Source organism: Rhipicephalus sanguineus, chromosome 6 (assembly GCF_013339695.2).
Source record: "Rhipicephalus sanguineus isolate Rsan-2018 chromosome 6, BIME_Rsan_1.4, whole genome shotgun sequence".
Classification (NCBI taxonomy): Eukaryota; Metazoa; Arthropoda; class Arachnida; order Ixodida; family Ixodidae; genus Rhipicephalus; species Rhipicephalus sanguineus.
Window position 1 is genome coordinate 37,389,706 of NC_051181.1, and position 18,585 is coordinate 37,408,290.

General features: G+C 45.7%; 1 protein-coding gene across 1 annotated transcript in view; it reads right to left on the reverse strand.

The window, feature by feature from the left end:
- The window catches only part of LOC119397205 (serine-protein kinase ATM-like), a 273,224-nt gene that overhangs the window by 100,783 nt on the left and 153,856 nt on the right, over positions 1–18,585 (reverse strand). Inside the window, exons 34-38 of the mRNA XM_049416492.1 lie at positions 14,198–14,379; positions 11,096–11,243; positions 4,377–4,541; positions 3,244–3,406; positions 1,369–1,468 (exon numbers count right to left, since the gene is read on the reverse strand). Coding sequence (XP_049272449.1) covers positions 1,369–1,468; positions 3,244–3,406; positions 4,377–4,541; positions 11,096–11,243; positions 14,198–14,379 — 758 coding nt within the window. The remainder of the gene's footprint in view (positions 1–1,368; positions 1,469–3,243; positions 3,407–4,376; positions 4,542–11,095; positions 11,244–14,197; positions 14,380–18,585) is intronic.

Here is an 18,585-nt window from a genome sequence, read left to right on the forward strand (position 1 = left end):
CAGCAATGTGGGGGAGCTATTCTGCGAAACCACTCATCCAGGATAAATCTGCACTGCCGCAAAGCCACACTTCAAGGTTAAATGTACATAGTATTACCTTCAGCTCAATTAATTATTTTTTAACTTTAAAAGCGAGTTACAAGGGCTTACATGCTCTAAGTATAGTAATTTTTGAAATGTAACGTATTGTGCCAGTTATAACTTGCACCCTACTGCTCTAAAGATCTTGCAACTATTCAAAGTTGCTTCCTGTTCATTTCGAAACAAAAAAGTGGCATTCACACATTCCGAGTTCCAATTCTTAAAAATATTGTGTGAGTTGGGTCACGACAAAAATGCTTTTTCTTAATAATACGTGATATACGAAATATTATATTCGAAATTATTCGAACAAATCACCATTTGCTTCGAATTCACTTCAAACCTCAAACTGACTGCTTGCCCTTCCCGACTAATGACACTTAATGACCAGCAGTTACCTTCTCATTACATGCCTTGCCTATGCCCACTTCTAGATTTCTACATACCTACATTGTAATAGGGACATCTCATAGGTAAGGACAAAACATAACCAATAACTTAAAAAATTCACATAGCCAAACTCATTTACAGAGATGTAAATATCTTTGACCAGATCTGTCTGGCAAGGTGAGAAAGCCTTCATCCACCATGTGTTGCACTGAGAAAGCAACCACTCCATCACAGAGACATTTCCGAAAGCACCGCTTCATCCAACACCCTTCTCTCCGAGAGCACCCTCCCACCAACAACAATAGAGAAGAGCAAGTCAGTCTGATGTGTGGCTATCCCGTGTGTCCCCAGAATTTAGCAAACATCTTTCCAGAGTTCTCTAAAAAAAAAAAAAAAAAGCCATCAAATGACTCACAAACCAACGTCAACACTCGCTCACATGCTGCCACGGTCTTTCAGCCGTGGCATCAAGCGAGCAAGCGTCACCTACTAAAAGACAAGTTATGGCACCTACTGGTGCCACACAGCGGCTGCAATTAGGAAGAGACAATAAGAAGGCCTGGTTTGACTATTTCATGCAGCTGCGAAACCATCGGTCAGGAAATGTGCGCTGCATGCATAGGTACAGCCAAGTAGAGGTGCTTACGATACACAGCCTCCTTGGCTGTCTGTGTTTACAGAAGCAAATGTAGCATGAGCAAATTTCTAGGCAAAATTTTTCCCCTTCAAATTGCTTTTCTAATAGAATGCAAACAAAGTTAATTAATCAACTACTCTACTGATGTCACATGGCACAAATGGCAGCAAGAAATTCCAAGGCACGCAGACAATCACACCCTATACGCACCAAAGTGGGTACAAGCAGGCTTTTGCGGCCTGTGAAGAGATGCAACTCACTTGGCATCCCGGCGGACCAGCATGCGTTCCACGGCTGACATCAGAACAGCCACGGATGCCTGAGAGCAGTAAACCTGGCCACTGGTCACCTCGGTGCTCACTGCATGAATAATAAGTAATCCAAACTGCTAACAGCCACAGAAAAGGAAGACATGGTAGCAATAACAAATGATCCAACACGGCAGACAACACGTATGTCAATAACACTTTTTTTTCTGAGCTGTTTCACACCAGTCATCATGGACCACCACCTCACTATATGTACGTTGTTTTTACTATTTCAGCAGCCTTTCAGGAGAAGCCAGATCACAATTTATTCTGCGGTGAAACACGTAAGGCATGCGTAAACAAGGAGGACGCAAACAAAGCATGCAAGGAACCAGACAAAGAGGAATGACACGTACGCAAGGTGCACTGACAACTGAAAGGTTATTCAGAGGTTGCACAGAATAGGTACTGGCCATACATGAATAAACAAAAGATAGGAAAATAGAAGAAATATGGTGGAGTCTGACATGGTCCCTCCTACTGTGTGTACAAAATGGGTCCCGTTTTTTCTGAGAGCCCAACAGATAGCATGCCAATACAGGATTCACCCAGCTTTATCTCCTTTGTTAATCTGTAATTTGGCTTGGACGTGACATCGGTGTTTTCAAATTGGGGGGCGCATCTGCACCTCGAATCTGGGTGAGAGCACTTGCACTTTGCACAACATGTTAAGCTTCCCTTAATGAATTTTTTTTCTCGATAGCCAGAATAGCCGTCACTGTAAGACAGTACTTCGCATGCTGTATGCTGAGGATACTAGTGTAACCACACAAGGGTGATCGGAGAAAAGTAGTGGCCTTATGCACACCCTTGTCTCACATCTAAGGTTGGAGATAACACAGTAACAGCATGACTGAGCAAAAAACCATGACCAAGCATGACCAGCTTGCACTGGTAGGAGAATACATACTACTATTGCCAATGTGCAGGTAGAGAGAGAAATTCTGCACATGCTGAAACAAGGTTAGAGCGTGAATCTCCATCCCAGTAAGACTTGGGCAGTCAAGCTGCTTCATGTAGACTTTCACCATTTGCAGCATTTAGGTAAAAATAATATCTTCTGCAAGTAAGTATACTGTGGGTCCAGGACAGTATACTTACTTGCAGAAGATATTATTTTTACCTAAATGCTGCATGGAGGCTGTACAGAACACCTATTCGTCGCTAATTCAACACTACAGACTGGAGTGACGGGTGTACCCTCCACCACATCCAAAACTGACTAAAGAAGAAAGCGTGATCATCAGACGGCTGCAAAGCAACACACACACATACATGGAATATTAATGCACCGCCTCTACCCAACGAAACATAGCTTCATGTGCCCGCTCTGCAGCGTACCGGACACCCTGGCACATTTGCTCCTGGTAGGCCCGTGTCATGTAGACCTCAATATGCAACCGGAGACGGAAGTCAATCAAGCATCAAACATGAACGACGACCACCTAACCGAAACGTGGGAGGCCAAGCTCACCCTCGAGGACCTGGAAGACCAGCGACAACTTGTCATCAGGGCCAAGAGGGCAGTCGAAGCCAGAGGGTTCCTGGACTAGGGAGCCCTCCCACCTTGGGGTGATACCGAGCATCGCTCGGAACACTGTTTCAAAAATAAACGTTTATTTCTCTCTCTCTGCAAGTAAGTAAATTCCATTTCTTTCAAATGCCTACATTGTTTAACATCATATATTTGCATTATCGATGTTTTACTGCAATGCATAATGTCAGCCAGAAGAAAGCCGCTGGTTAAATATATCTTTTACTTCAACAGGCTGCAAGTTCCACTGGCTTGTCCTGAGAGAACTACAGTGATCTATGGCATAAACATACTTGGCTCGGAAACGACAGTTGACTGGCTCTTCTGGGCGTCGTCCTTGAGCTGTGCATGGCACTGAAGAAAGGTGGCCATGCCCGACACGACCGCATTCCAGTGGGTGCCCTCATCTGCTAGTGTCTCCACCACCAGCGGCAACAGCAGCTCGCACAGGTCCACCTGGCACAGAAACATCCACGTGATGCAAACAGCCTTCTTCGGAACTGTTCAAACCCTATTGTTAACAAGTAAGAGGTACAGTCCACCCTTCATAGAACAAAGTCAAACTGGCAGCAGAAAGCTTCCTTATACAGCTAAACCTTATACAGTAAAACTGGAAATCTACTTCTTTATAGTGAACTTGATTAAATTGATATTTGACCTTTCAGGCTAACTACACTCACTGAAAAATTCCTTTTTACATGGAGACTGCTTTGAGAACATTAGAATATTAGGGCATTATGGAAAAAAAAAGCTAATTTCAATAATGTTAGCACTAATCAATTTTGTTGAACCAGGGCTTTGGCAACCACGACTTGATATTGTGATGGCAAAGTCCTCTTGGTAAAGTTCTCCTCACTTGTAAAGCCAAAAGAAACACAGGTCCAATGCGCTGTGGAAGCAGGCATTAAGCGAAGCTATCACACACATTGTGCACCTACGGCTTGTGCCACGGGTGTTGCGCAGAGTGGCGCAGCATCGATGTTATCAGGCTCACCAAACCAAACTGCTTGCTCATGGCGATGATAATGAAACATAAAAAATTGTTGCATGCCACATGTCACAAGCTTTGGCATAAAATCACACAAAATGAATTACATCACTTCAGTTTTGCTGCCAAAAACTGCCTCGTGGCTTTGTCCTTGCTCAATTAAATAAAGTTTTCTTAGAATATTACCCAGAAAAAACAAAACCAGCCCGCTACTGCTGTTGTATGCCTCAAAATACAGGAATGTGGTGGCTACAGAATGGCATCATTATCAGAGAACCAAGACACCATGAAGGTTTGTCTGGTAGGCACAATTCTGTCAGTTATCACTGACTGCTGGAACTGTTCTTTTTTCACCATTACATAGAATAAACTTTCATATGTAAACATAACCATAAGTTGATGCTGCCCCAGCTGTGAATACGAACGAAATCCACTGACCGCCATTGTGCAGAGAGGCAGCAGAGCCCATAAGACGTGGTCATTGCAGCACCGAATCAGCGTGCAGACCAGATTGGTGATCCAGGCAGCGTGGTCACAGGCATCGTCGGGTGCCCACAGCTGCGAATGGTCGGTGGCACCGACAGGGCGCTCTCTGGGGCACACCTGGCACAGAGGTTCGATCACGTGAGAGAGACACGAATGCAATGGCAATTTTCCACTGCTTGCATCATAAAAAAAGTTGGAGGACGCTTGAGCTTTGCCTTTAAGAGTAGAATGCGATAGCATAATCAGGCCCCATGGGCATCGCCTTCTTAATTGCTAGCGTGGCTTTGGTTCTCGGCACGTGCCTCAACTGTGCCGTAAGGAAACGAACGACTGCACACTGGCCGTCTCAAACTATCCTACATTGCCTACTGCAAGTACAGTTGTTAAGTGCCCACTACGCCATAATTCTTCCTTCTGCAAATCAGCAAAGGGCCCACTGTGCATCCATAAGTAGAGCTGTGCGAATAGCAAAATTTTGGGTGCGAAGCGAATTCGAATAATAAAGATTGAGTGCGAATCGAATCGAATAATTTCAAATAATTTTCGAATATTTCTCAAACATTTTTCGAATAATTCGAAGTGAAATTACAGAAAAAGTTGCAGAGAATCCCTAAGTATGTTCTTGTGAGATAGCAACATGAAAGTGTTTCTCTTCGCGAGGTTGATGAAGCGCTGGTGGGGTCATATTTCATAGTTGTCTTTCTTATCAAGAATGAGGCAATGTAGAGGCCGAATTGTATTTATGTACATGATTTGGTGCAACCAAAGTGTTGCCGACAACACTTTACACGTGATAGGCAGAGATGCCATTTCCTCAGCCTCTCCTTCTCTTCAACTTCTGTGGAAGGCCAACTGATGTGGCAGACAAGGGTGTGCTCCCTTCAAGTTCGGAGTTCCAAATCTGCCTCCTAGACGTCGATATATAAGAACACCTGAAATTTTGGATGCTAAAAAGCTTCGGCGTCCGGACTTCCTGCCCAAATTTCAGGTCCAAAACAGCATTAATTGAGCCCCCAACTCTGCCGCATCTTTCATCTCCATATTGGAACCAGCGTTTTCTTGAGTTAATACATTTGCGACCGTAGCAGAGCTTGAAAGGCAGCTTGCCGCAATACGGGGGTGTGATGAGGTGAAGCATATTGAAAATCTAGGGACCACTTTCAATCAGACGTTGACTGTCTCTTGCCTAAGTTCGACCGTAACGGAGCTTGAAAGGCAGCTTTGCCGCAATACGGGGGTGTGAGGAGGTGAAGCATATTGAAAATCTAGGGACCACTTTCAATCAGACGTTCTCTCTTGCCTAAGTTCGACCGTAACGGAGCTTGAAAGGCAGCTTTGCCGCAATACAGGGGTGTGATGAGGTGAAGCATATTAAAAATCTAGGGACCACTTCCAACCGGATTTTGTCTCCTGGTTAAATTCGACCGTAACGGAGCTTGAAAGGCAGCTTTGCCGCAATACGAGGGTGTAATGAGGTCAAGCATATTGAAAATCTGAAGGGGTCACTTTCAATCGGATGTTGACTGCATTTGTCTTTGGGAAGTTCGAATAGTTCGAATAGTAAAATTTCAGTGCGAATCGAATCGAATAGCAAACACCATTCGAAAAATATTCGAAATTTCGAATATTCGCACACCCCTATCCATAAGGCAACACGCGAACCTACACAGCTGCTCACTTTGTTGATGCTTTTGCAGCTGAAGATGAGTACAGTAAAACCTCATTAATTCGTCGAAATCCCGCTTAATTTGAAGGGTTTCTGCGGTCCCGTATTTTGCAATGTAAATCTGAGTGGATATTTTGAAGCGGCGGTCAGCGCCAGCCCGGTTAATTAGAAAACTTTGGGTGCCATGTGCCAATTCCCGATCCCAATTTCGCCGCAACTCCGCGGAAGCGATGGCCATTAGAGGCCACAGGGCAGTGCAGTGTAGCGATATTAATGTGTGACAGTTGAAGCAACCCAGCCTCGCTGGTGCTAGCGCAAAAAAAGTAATAAAGAAAAACAGAAAACACGGTCTCATGGTCAGCTACAATGTGCACCTGCGGAAAATAAGACGTGCTTCACTGCAGCACAGCGGTGACATGCGGGCAGCATGTCGCATGCTTCTCACAACGTCAGAGCATCATGATTTAACTGTCCTTTTTGGGAAAAGAAAAGATAATAAAGGACGACCTGACGGAATTCATGATGTATGCGAGCCTCCGACTGGCGGTTGCTCCAGCAATTTGCGCACTTGCCTTGCACTTGCCTGTAATGCCCTACTTCGAAAACTCAGTTCGAAAACTTCAATGATCATGTTTTCCAGCCAGAACAGATCGCGGATTCCGTCACACTGGCCATTATCATATTCTTTATTTTACCAGAAAGAATGGGCGAATCGTCGCATCATGACGCGCTGACGCTGCGAGGAGCAGGTAACATGCTGTCCGCATGTCACAACTGTGCTGCAGTGAAGCACGCCGTTTTTTTCTGCAGGCACGCATTTCAGCTGACCACGAGACTTTTTTTTCTTTTCTTTCTTTTTTTTTTGCGCTGAGAGCAGCGAGGTCCGCCGTTTTCTCGGGTTTTCGGCAAAAACGGGACCGGGTATTGCTGGGAAACAACCCTTGGAGCCGCAAACTAGAAGGCCAAACGACCACCTCTGATTACTTTCAGTAATTTAAAGTTCCTTGCATCCCGCTTTTTGTATGTTTTGTTAATTCGAAAACCTGCTTAATTCGGAAGTTTTTCACAGTCCCAGTGACTTTGAATTAATGAGGTTTTACTGTAATTATGCTTGAGCGCTTTGTAATGGGTGGGCCTTTAAAACATCCATTCATGTACAACTCGCATGTTTTGATGGCTGGCATGATTCTACGCTTATGCTACGCAATATTACATGCGTTAAGGAAACTCCTCCCACTATATGACATTCATATAGTGTTTTTTTCTGAAGCAGTTTCAAGCAATGGCATAGCTCTGTGATAGAACACCTGCTTGCCATGCAGAAGGCCTGGTTTCGATTCTCACTCGAACCTAAGATTTTTATTATTTATTTTATTTGCATCTTTCTCGATTTTTCCGTCACAGGCAAGATGATGATTTTTCGTTCACAACCAACGTCGCCGACGCTGACGCCAACGGCAACACCGAAATTTCTGCGAAACGAGCTCTTTAACGCTATCGCGTTAAAATGGCTTCGTGCTTTCTGGCAACCACAGTTCAACCTCAGATGGCCTGTCACAAGTGTTTGTCACAAGTTTCATCCAAGTATTAAATTTACCATGCAATGCACCCTTCTTCCAGTGAAGTTAACTTCCTAGACAAGACAGTATCTATTGAAAGAGGAAAATTAAAGATGACGTTCCACAGAAAAGCAACAGATAGCCAACAATACCTAGATCCCACTAGTCGTCACACGCGAAGCTGCAAACAAGGGATACAGTCAAACCTCGTTAATACGTACCCGCTTTAAACGTACTATTGGGTAAAACATAGTTGCGACGAATCCTCGACCGAGTCTCATAGAGATTAATGCATTTGCCGACCGCTTAAGCCGTAGTGGCTCGTCCTATACTTACCGGTTAGTGTGTACCTGCGTGTACCGCGATAACTTTTTCTGCCATAAATGATTACAGTGCCGCTGAACTTGCCGACACCAAAATGTGCCGCAAGAGATCTTCTATCTTTTCTAGAATCGCAGAGATCGGTCGATCAATGATTCCAACTTTCGCGCGATTGCGGCAACGCCTTTGCGGATAAGCATCGGGAAAGAACCAAGATGTGATGGTGGCCGCCACCGATCACGTCAGTATGACTTATCGCCGGCAACCCTGCCACCTTCAGCTATCTGCTCTGGCACGCGTGTGGCGTAGCGCTACCTTAAGCCTGCTGCACGATTTTGATAGGCGACTACCGCGCGCTGGGCCGCCGATCACTCGCCTCATTGCGCGAGACGGCGTTGAAGTGCGCGCCGCTTTGTAGAAACGAAAGCAGCTTACTGTTGCAGAGTTGAGCGTCGTGTTCACCGAGAAACCATGCTGCATTGACAATTTCACGCCAAGCGCACGTACGGTACATCAAGCGTAGCGCTGTTGTAACCATACTGCACGCTTTTGTTAGACAGCTGCCTAAACGCACCTCCGTCTGCTACCAGGAACGTTAGGGCACGGGGAGATGCGGTGTGCACATCACTTGCGTAAAGCTCGTCGTCGCCGCGACAACCCAACTAGCTATTCGCCGCATCTGTGCGCGGTCTGGAGCAGAGTGGGTGTGAACATTCACACGGCAAGCAAGCGCGTACGGTACAGCAAGCGGCCCCGCACCGCAGTGACGGCATGAGCCGAGTAGGCAACGCGCTGCATGCAACTAGCCAGGGACGATCGGCTCTATGCGGCCGTACCGTGTTTAAATAAAACTTGAAGTTTGCGCTTTGTGGCAGATCGCGATGCAGACGCGAACACATGTATTGCAGAGAGCTGACCACTCTGTCGCTATGTCAGCCGCTGCGTATTGCGGACCCTGCAATAATTTCAAAATGCGCCTTGGCGTCTCCACCGCGCGCTATCAGACGGTCGTGCGAGAGAGCCAGAATCTTTTCTGCACAGAGAGAAAGAAAAGGCGTGGTGGTGGGTACTTCTGCTGTGGTACTGTGTTTATTTCTATGTTAGCGGTGATGGCGCATGTCAGGAGACGCAAATTTGCACTTGCTGGTTAATGCGTACTACCGTTTAGTACGAAGTTATGCCACGTTCCCGTCAGGTACGTATTAACGAAGTTTCACTGTATTTACCAAACAGGTGAGGCGCATAAGAAGGATCTGTAGCGACGACGTTGACTACGTTCACCACTTAAACCACCTAAAGCAAACATTAGTTGAAAGAAAGTACATGCACTACACTCAAAACAAAGCCTACAACTACGAGTGTAAATTAGAAAATCTGCTCTAGCTAGAAGACAGCCTAAGGCACAACCCAACCAGCCACTAGCACTTATAACAAAATACTAAAATGCACTCCCTAACATAAATAATATCTTTTGTAAATATGATCCAATATTAGCAAGCTTCGAGCGCCTTAGAAAAGTGTTTTCTGAAGCACCAAGGTTCGTTTAACGCCGCTATGGAAACTTTAAATATATGTCAGTGCAAGCAAAAATAAATCCTCATTCTACTGCCCATCCAACTGCTTGTTCTTGTTCCAGATGTAAGCCTGTCGTGCTGCCTGTCATCTCAACAAGAAGTAAGCGATCAGAGCACAGCACATACAAGGGTATATGAACCGTCTACTAATGTCTGTCAAGATGACGCATTTGCCAATACTCATGATCACGCCCTTATGATCAAGGTTCGCAGTTGCTCCTTGAGCAACGCTGCCACCCCTACCTCAGTGCCCCTTCGTGCTCCTTCACCCGACAAAAAACGGATGGGGCATTTCCTCTCTGCTTGAGGAGCCACCAACGACAGGCTTCGGACACGGGGCGATGATATTGCATGCATCCTTCGTGCTACAGAGATGGCTGGCTCGTTTCATCTCTGCTTCAGCCGCGATCGTCCCCAGCACTTGCGTGTTTTTACTCGCGTGTAGAACGCACGATGCGCGAGGCAAGGTTATTAATTTGGACTTTATACAGAACGTAATGGCAATGGCGACAACAAAAACCCGCCAAGAGTGCAAAAAGCCGCCATTTGGATGAGCACTTAATTTATATAATTGAATATTTTTATAAACACGCGGGTGGTCTGAGAGTCGGGCAACACAGGTGCACTTGTGAGCCGTGACATAACAAGAAGCTTGCTGTGCAAGTGTCAGCATGCTGGTGAATGATATTGTTCCATGGTGAGCTGCGCATGAAAGTGGCATAGTTTACCGTATTTATTCGAATCTAAGCCGATGTTTTTTTCGAGAAAACGATGTGCGAAAGTGGGGGGGTCGGCTTAGATTCGAGTACAATGATTAAGTTTTTTTTCTTTCCTGGCTTTGCGAATTTCGGGGGTCGGCTTAGAATCGGGGCCGGCCTAGATTCGAGTAAATACGGTAGCTTTCTTCAGCTTGGCACTGAAATTGAACTATTTTCAGCGGCTGAAAGTTTGGTAGAAGACTACGGCTCCGCTCCATGCAGTGCATAACGCCACGAATGCCATGGAAAAATGGCGGTTGCCGGCGATGGGCGAGTTTAGAGCCGGCGACTTTGAGGGCTTGTTTTGCACTGAAATATTCTTTTACAGTCCACTTTTCATATATGTAGAGGCATAATACACCCTCTAGTTCTATTTATCGCTGAAAACCACAAACTGTTGTGTGACCCTGTCATGGCCCCTTTAATGGGGCAGATCACAGCTTCAATGAGCTCAAACCTTACGTACCTCGGTCCAACTTACGATCCCTGAGAGAGGCAGAAGATATAGAGAGTCGTATCTTATCACAGGTTGAATACACTCCAGCAAATAAGTATAAACATTTCAAAGGGAGCTCTTGAATCAATCCGATCAGGCAGACACACAACGAAAACCAATGAGACTTAAGCCTTTTATCTAAGAATTTCTAAACGCTCTGATCCCCGTGAAATTACAATTTTCAGCTACTGCTCACTTGTGACATTCATGACTCAAGAGAATGCCCCTCACCTTCTACCCTCTGAAAGCAAAGCCCCGACACAGGGTGTGTGTTGCAAAGCGTAAGGTGAGACTTACGTCATAACGTGAAGGCACAAAAGGGTGCAGCAAAGAAAAGATGTCCTTCATGTCGCCATCGAGTCTGTGCTTCGATTCAAAGGCAAATCCTGCCGGTGTAGCCAGTGCAGATTTGAGTGCCTGGCATGCCGCATGAGACAGCTTGGTGCTGCAGAAAAAGTAATGCTTGTTCAGCTCTTGCGAAGCACCGTCCCAAGACTACTCAACTGTTAAAATTTGATCCATGCCCTTTAACCCCTTCCCCATTTTATATTTTGAGAGATTTTCTGCCAAAAAATGTTAACTTTCTTTTAATATTCATATCTAATCTTTTGCTTCTAAAAAGCATGTTTTGAGTGCAGAAAAAATATTCACACAGTAATGGAAGCGACATTTTGCTTTTTGGAGCAGATTCTGGAGCAGAAAAAATGCTGCTTTGAAGCAGCAATCGGTGTTTTTGGAGCTGATGGCAAAATATTCTGTGCAACTCCTGGAGTTTAAAGCATCACTGAAGCATTTCATAAACATAATATTTATTATTAAACATACTGCACATACTAAGTCAGTGCTGATTGCAAGGAACATAATTAAGCAGATGGATGGTCACTGAACACTAAAGAAGATGAGCTATACATTTAAAATGCCAGTACTTGTGGCAGAAATTATATAAAAGCGATAAAGCTGAACACCCAATGATAAAAGTAACTACAATCACATATGACCATCACCAAAGAAGCAGTTTATTAATGGTACGAGATCAAAGCAATCTGTTATTTTCATACTTCACCAAAATAGCCTGCACTGAAAATTAAAAAAAAAAAAGCACCTCAATGAGCTAGCTATGCGCGTAACGCCTGTTCTTGTAGCATAAATGAGGTCAAACCTTATGAAGCGATAAATGTAAGCCACACATCACATTTGTTACAGCGGCAGCATGATATTGAACTAATCTCGCACACATTTCACCAAAATAGTCTGCTTGTCAGGTACAAATATATTGCTAAATGAGATATATATTGACAATGCTAGTATGCAGCTAGTATACATGCGGCATACTAGGATGATAGTATACAGCTTGTTTTTGGTTTTGTTTAGGCTCGCTGGATGATCACACGGTTAAAGTGCACTGTTTTCAGCTCCCAAGTGCCATTTCGGAGCAGGTTTGGAGCAGTTACCAACAAAAAATACAGTTTGGAGCAGCATGGAGCAGCATTTCTTTTTTTGAGCAGTTTGGAGCAATTGGAGCAGCACTTCCATCACTGCAAACATATTTTAACTCAAATTAGCATAACAGTTTAGTGTCTTCCAGGATTCGCGAAATAATGTCATCGTCGAGAAACTGGTGGATATAACACGTCAAGTCATCGAAGTAAACTTCGGCATCTGAATAATTATGACAAGAGATTTTTTTTGTGACATGGGTAAAAATGGTGAATTTTCAGTTACCTCCGATGGTGTCGACCACCAGACTCCTCAGAATGGGGGTACACAACACCTGGCAAGAGCTGGTAGAAGCACAACGGACCAGTCAACTCGAGAGACTGAGGCTCACGTCGACGGGCAGATCGGTCCTTGCGCACCTGGGCTATGGGGAGCGCTACGTCTGCGAGGCGGACCGCAAAGTGAAGGTACCGCCATACCTCCGAGACTCACTGAGCATCGCCCAAGTGCCGCGTAATATGCATCCCGAGTATCATCGGAAACGACGAATCGCTCGAGTCGACATGATCCAAAGACGACACCAGCACGATTCAGACGCTCGTTACGTCGACGCGGCTAAATACCCGGGCAAAAACGCCTACGCTTTAAGCGTAGTCAAAGCAGGAGGAAATAAGCTGGCATCTGCCACCGTCAGGATGAGGAGCTCCGAGGCGGCGGCAGAAGCGGCGATCGCCCTCGCCACAACGACAAGCACGGACGCGCTCGTAGTCTTCACAGACTCCCAATCTGCTGTCCGCAATTACACGCGAGGCCGAATCTCAATTGAGGCACTCAAAATTCTGAGTAAGAGCAGCACTCCGCTTCCTTACACCTGCGTAGTGTGGGTGCCGGGGCACGAGGGGCTCGAGGGAAACGAAGCGGCTCACACCACGGCCCGCGGTCACGTCAACCGGGCCCCCCTCACCGCCTCACTCGAACCACGGTTAGCCAGCACTGCAGCAGAAGTGGAGACCGTACCCCCGACGTATAACGCCATGCTGCAACACCATCGCCTAGCTCGCAGGGTGTACCCGCCACCTCACCCCAAGCTGACTAAAGAAGAAACAACAGCATTCCGAAGACTGCAAAGCAACACGTACACGCACGGTATCTTGCTAAATCGCATCTACCCGACACTTCATGCATACCACTACCCGATCTGCGACATTCCCGACACACTGGCACACCTCATACTCGAGTGCCCGTGGCGCCCCCAAGATGCCGACAACAAGCCCGCAACGACCGCCCGCAACAACCTCCTCGCCGAGACGTGGGAGGCCAAGATCTCCGCACGGGACCTAGACGACCAACGTGGACTCGTCGCCAGGGCCTGGGAGGCGATCGCGGCCAGAGGATTCCTGGACTAAGGGACCCTCCCACCTAGAGTGACCCCAAGCTTAAGAGCTCGGGGACACTGTTTTGGCAAATTAAAAGTTTATTTCATCATCATCATCAGTTGGCAGTTCAGCGCTAGTCCTGTTGTGAGTGTTCCTTCGTTGTCCTCGTTTCTTTGTGCGGCTTTAAGTTATTCACTGAATAATTAGCGCCTGACGAGCTGTACGATGACGAAAGGCTTCTTTTACGCGACAACGGACGAGCAAAGTACCCGTCACCTTCACTGGACAACATTTTCTAAACACGAGTCGCGAAAAAATGTGAAATGGCGGTTAAAATAAAAGAAATTGCCAAGCAAAGGCTGCCATCTGTGAAGTGACGCATGAACTAGCCTGGAAACGAGCGAGTCTCGTTCAAACGTTCATGGGGAGATATTATCTCAAGCGGACGAGCGACACTAGTCCAAAACGTTTTGGGCACAGTTCGGCAAGGACGAGCTGTGCTCGTCCAAAACGGTTAAGGGGTTAATATTAAACAGCGCTGCCTTGAATGACACAGTGGGAACTGTGGTGAAGTGCCAATGCTTACTCTGGATGGCTTAGGTAACGCTCCATTCTGCGGAAGATGAATGCATAGGTGATGTCCTGACAGCCCTTGTCTGCCTCGTCCACCATGCCCGAGATGGGGTTCCAGTGCGCTGTCGATAGGCACGGCAGGTGCCACTCCACAGGGCCGAGGATGCCAAGGCAGTGCAGGGAAGCCTCTCTCACCTGCACACGGCAAATCATGTATGTTTAATCGCAAAGACGTTTATAGCATCCAGGAATGACTTTCTGTTGAAATGCCACATTTCTCTGTAATTCCCGCACTTGTTCATTAATAGCCTTAAAGGCTTTGTAACAACAATTCATGAGGCACAGAGAATTCGCGGAAGAATTATCGGCAGGGAGTAATTCGCGTAAATTGAAGGTTGTGGGTTCCCCCACCAACGAAAAGGGTGATTTTTTTTCGACTTTAATTCCTTTCAATTTAGGTCAAAATTATTACACTACAGTTAAAAAAACAACAAATAATGTCTCCGATGCTTTCCTTGGTTTTAATTGTCTGTTGGCATAGTGTTGTCTAACAGAGAAATGAGCCCCTCAAACAATTCCCCTTCTTTTGTACAAGAAAGTAATAAATGTCTTCAGTATCCATACTAAAACCTTTACATCTGCCAGCATTTTCCTTTGTCAAACACTGAACCAGTGCCTGTGAATTATGCATGAGAAAAAATGGTCTGTGAAACTCCGTGATATAAAGAAGTTCTACAGGTAACTAGCTACATCTAATAGAAGCACATGTATTTGGGACCTCTATGTAACGAAGTGGCAGCAGGAGGCACCCTTGATGTAACGAATTTTCGCCACCGACAACCTAGGGATCTTACCCCGAATTTTGTCTTTGTGGCATGAGCAGGAGCCGCATGCATCTTCTGCAGTTGCCCCGCCGTCGACGGAGCGCAAAGCGGCGGCACCGCGCATGGCACGCTTGAAGCCACAGTGACTGCGAGGCGAGAGTGAGCATTTGTTTGTGTGTGCAGCTGTGAGCGAGGAGGGCAGGCGGGCCTGCACCCCTCGAGCCGGCGTTCTCGCTGCAACAGGCGCATGTGTGGGCGTGCCCTTCACCCCTTCCTTCAAACCTCATTCCGCCGCTCGCGGGTGCCACCACGCCGGTTTTTACAGCGAAAGCTGTTATGAGATCACAAAAGGGCCGTTTTTGGTGCCGTAGTTGTCTGCCGCCACCACCGCCGCCGGTGTCCGTAACCGCTATCGCGCGAAATAAGACAAAAATTAAAATCAGAAAAAATATCCGGGATGGAACGTGGTTTGAACCTGGGCCCTCTGCATGGGAGCCCAGTGTTCTACCTCGGAGCCATGCCGGTGCTTGAAACTGCGTTGCAAAAAGACCCTATACAGGCTTCATGGCGGGAAGGAACTGCATTAACATATGTAATGTAGTGTGGTTGAAAAGTAAAATAACAACCAGGCGTCACACAAACGCGAATTCTGTAACCGGGCGTCACACAATGCGAATTGCGCAATGAGTGGGTTGTTGAATGCTTCCAACCCATTACAAAGGCCTTCGCGATAATTCTTCATCGTCATCAGCCACAGCATCAACAAAGTGCACATCATGTCTTACAGGTGTTTAGCGAGTACCACGGTTCTCCGCAGAATGACGAAAAATTGCATAGTGGCTGCTTCCCTACTTCACAAAAATTATGATTTATAGCGTAGTGGGTTCCCCGCAAGTGCACTTCTATTGGTTGCCAAGGAAGCCCATAAGGCTCCCATGATCCATTTCCACGGGGTCTCAATAAAGTTTATTCCCTCTACCTCTCTCAGGTTAACGTATGTTATAAAGCGTGGTGGGACAGTTAAAAAGACCGGCGTCACACAATATGAGTTACGTAACTAGTGGGTCTTAAAGCTTCCAACCCATTACAAAGGGCTCAGCCATAATTCTTCGTCATCAAGCGTCACATCAACAAATTGCACATAATGCCTTACAGACCATGGCTTACAGACATAATGCCTTACAGACCATTAAAGTGACCATCCAGAGGTCGAGTGTCCGGCATGGTGACTTGACAAACAGGGGTTGGTGTCCCATTGTAATTTTTGTCCTTATTTAGACCACAGTGATTTAGTGCAGAAAACATCATGTGTTGTTAGTATTAGCAGATTCCATTACACCACATGGTGTTTATGCATCAAAATAATTTTTGTGCAGCAGCTGACCTCTCACACCACTTCTGCCATTCTTAACTACATATTTACCGGATGAGCACATTTTTTGATGCTACAGCCTTCGATGGCATACATCATTGCAAGTACAGGTAAACTAGAAGCCCTGTTATAATGCTAAGAGTGAAGATTAGCTTGTATCAATTAATGTTCTAGAATGCAGCCCTGGTGCTTGTTATTTGAAGTAGATGCATCATTTCAGCTAAATGCAGACAGGGGGCTATGCAGTTTTTGCTTTTATTGGCAGCTTGGAGTATCTTGGAGTGCTTGCAGCTAACACGTCATCTAACAGGGTGGTCAAATGCAGCGGAACTCAAAGCACTGCAAAACAAAGATAATAAATTAATAATGTGTGAAAAGCGGGGCATTTTTGAAGAATTTTGTATCTCTTGCTGGATAAAGGACAGCAGCCGTCAATGCGTGACAGTCCCACAAGTGGTGGAATGGGTGGTCACTCTACTTTCTCTGAAACAATTGCTCAAAAAGTAGAGCTGTGCGAATAGCAAAATTTTGGGTGCGAAGCGAATTCGAATAATAAAGATTGAGTGCGAATCGAATCGAATAATTTCGAATAATTTTCGAATATTTCTCACACATTTTTCGAATAATTCGAAGTGAACTTACAGAAAACCTGCAGAGAATCCCTAAATATGTTCTTGTGCGATCGCAACATGAAAGTGTTTCTTTTTGCTAGGTTGATGAAGCACTGGTGGGGTCATATTTCATAGTTGTCTTTCTTATCAAGAATGAGGCAATGCAGAGGCCGAATTGTATTTATGTACATGATTTGGTGCAACCAAAGTGTTGCCGACAACACTTTACACGTGATAGGCAGAGATGCCATTTCCTCAGCCTCTCCTTCTCTTCAACTTCTGTGGAAGGCCAACTGATGTGGCAGACAAGGGTGTGCTCCCTTCAAGTTCGGAGTTCCAAATCTGCCTCCTAGACGTCGATATATAAGAACACCTGAAATTTTGGATGCTAAAAAGCTTCGGCGTCCGGACTTCCTGCCCAAATTTCAGGTCCAAAACAGCATTAATTGAGCCCCCAACTCTGCCACATCTTTCATCTCCATGTTGGAACCAGTGTTTTCTCGAGTTAATACATTTGCGACCGTAGCGGAGCTTGAAAGGCAGCTTTGCCGAAATACGGGGGTGTGATGAGGTGAAGCATATTGAAAAATCTAGCGACCACTTCCAAACGGACGTTGACTGTCTCTTGGCTGTTCGACCGTAACGGACCTTGAAAGGCAGCTTTGCCGCAATACGAGGGTGTGAGGAGGCGAAGCATATTGAAAATCTAGGGACCATTTCCAACCGGACTTTGTCTCTTGGCTAAATTCGACCGTAACGGAGCTTGAAAGGCAGCTTTGCCGCAATACGAGAGTGTAATGAGGTGAAACATATTAAAAATCTGAAGGGGTCACTTTCAACCGGACGTTGACTGCATTTGTCTTTGGGAAGTTCGAATAGTTCGAATAGTAAAATTTCAGTGCGAATCGAATCGAATAGCAAACACTATTCGAAAAACATTCGAAATTTCGAATATTCGCACACCCTTATCAAAAAGGCATCTCGTGCTTATGCGTTTTGGCCGAAAAAAACAATTCTACATTGATATTAATGAGAGCTAACAGACAGCAATGCCAAGGAAAGTATAGGGGGTGTTGTTTGTAGTAATTAGAATATAAATGTGAAGAAAGTGAAGTGGACAAAAAGATAACTTGCCACTGGCAGGGACCTAACCTGCAACCTTCGAATAACGCGTCCGATGCTCTACCACTGAGCTACGGCGGCGGTAATCTCCCCGTCCACTTTATAGGGTATATATATGTGGATTGAAACTTAGGAGTGTCAGTCAGCGCCAGTCGCAGCCATGGTTATCTTTTCGTCCACTTTACTTTCTTCACATTTATATCCTAATTACTACAAATAACACCCCCTATACTTTCCTTGGCATTGCTGTCTGTTAGTTCTCATTAATATTGTGTCTAACGAAGAAAAACGAGCCCTTAAAAGTAATCTTTCCTTCATTCATAGCGAGGGTCTCGTTCTGGCAGACATGATGCCTTCAGGTAGTATGCGAGGGATTATTGGTCAGCTGCCTGCTCGTATATAGATCACGTGCTACGTGATGCCAAAAAGGCAGAAAAAAAGAGTGTTCCACACTCCCTGTCATGGCTGCGAC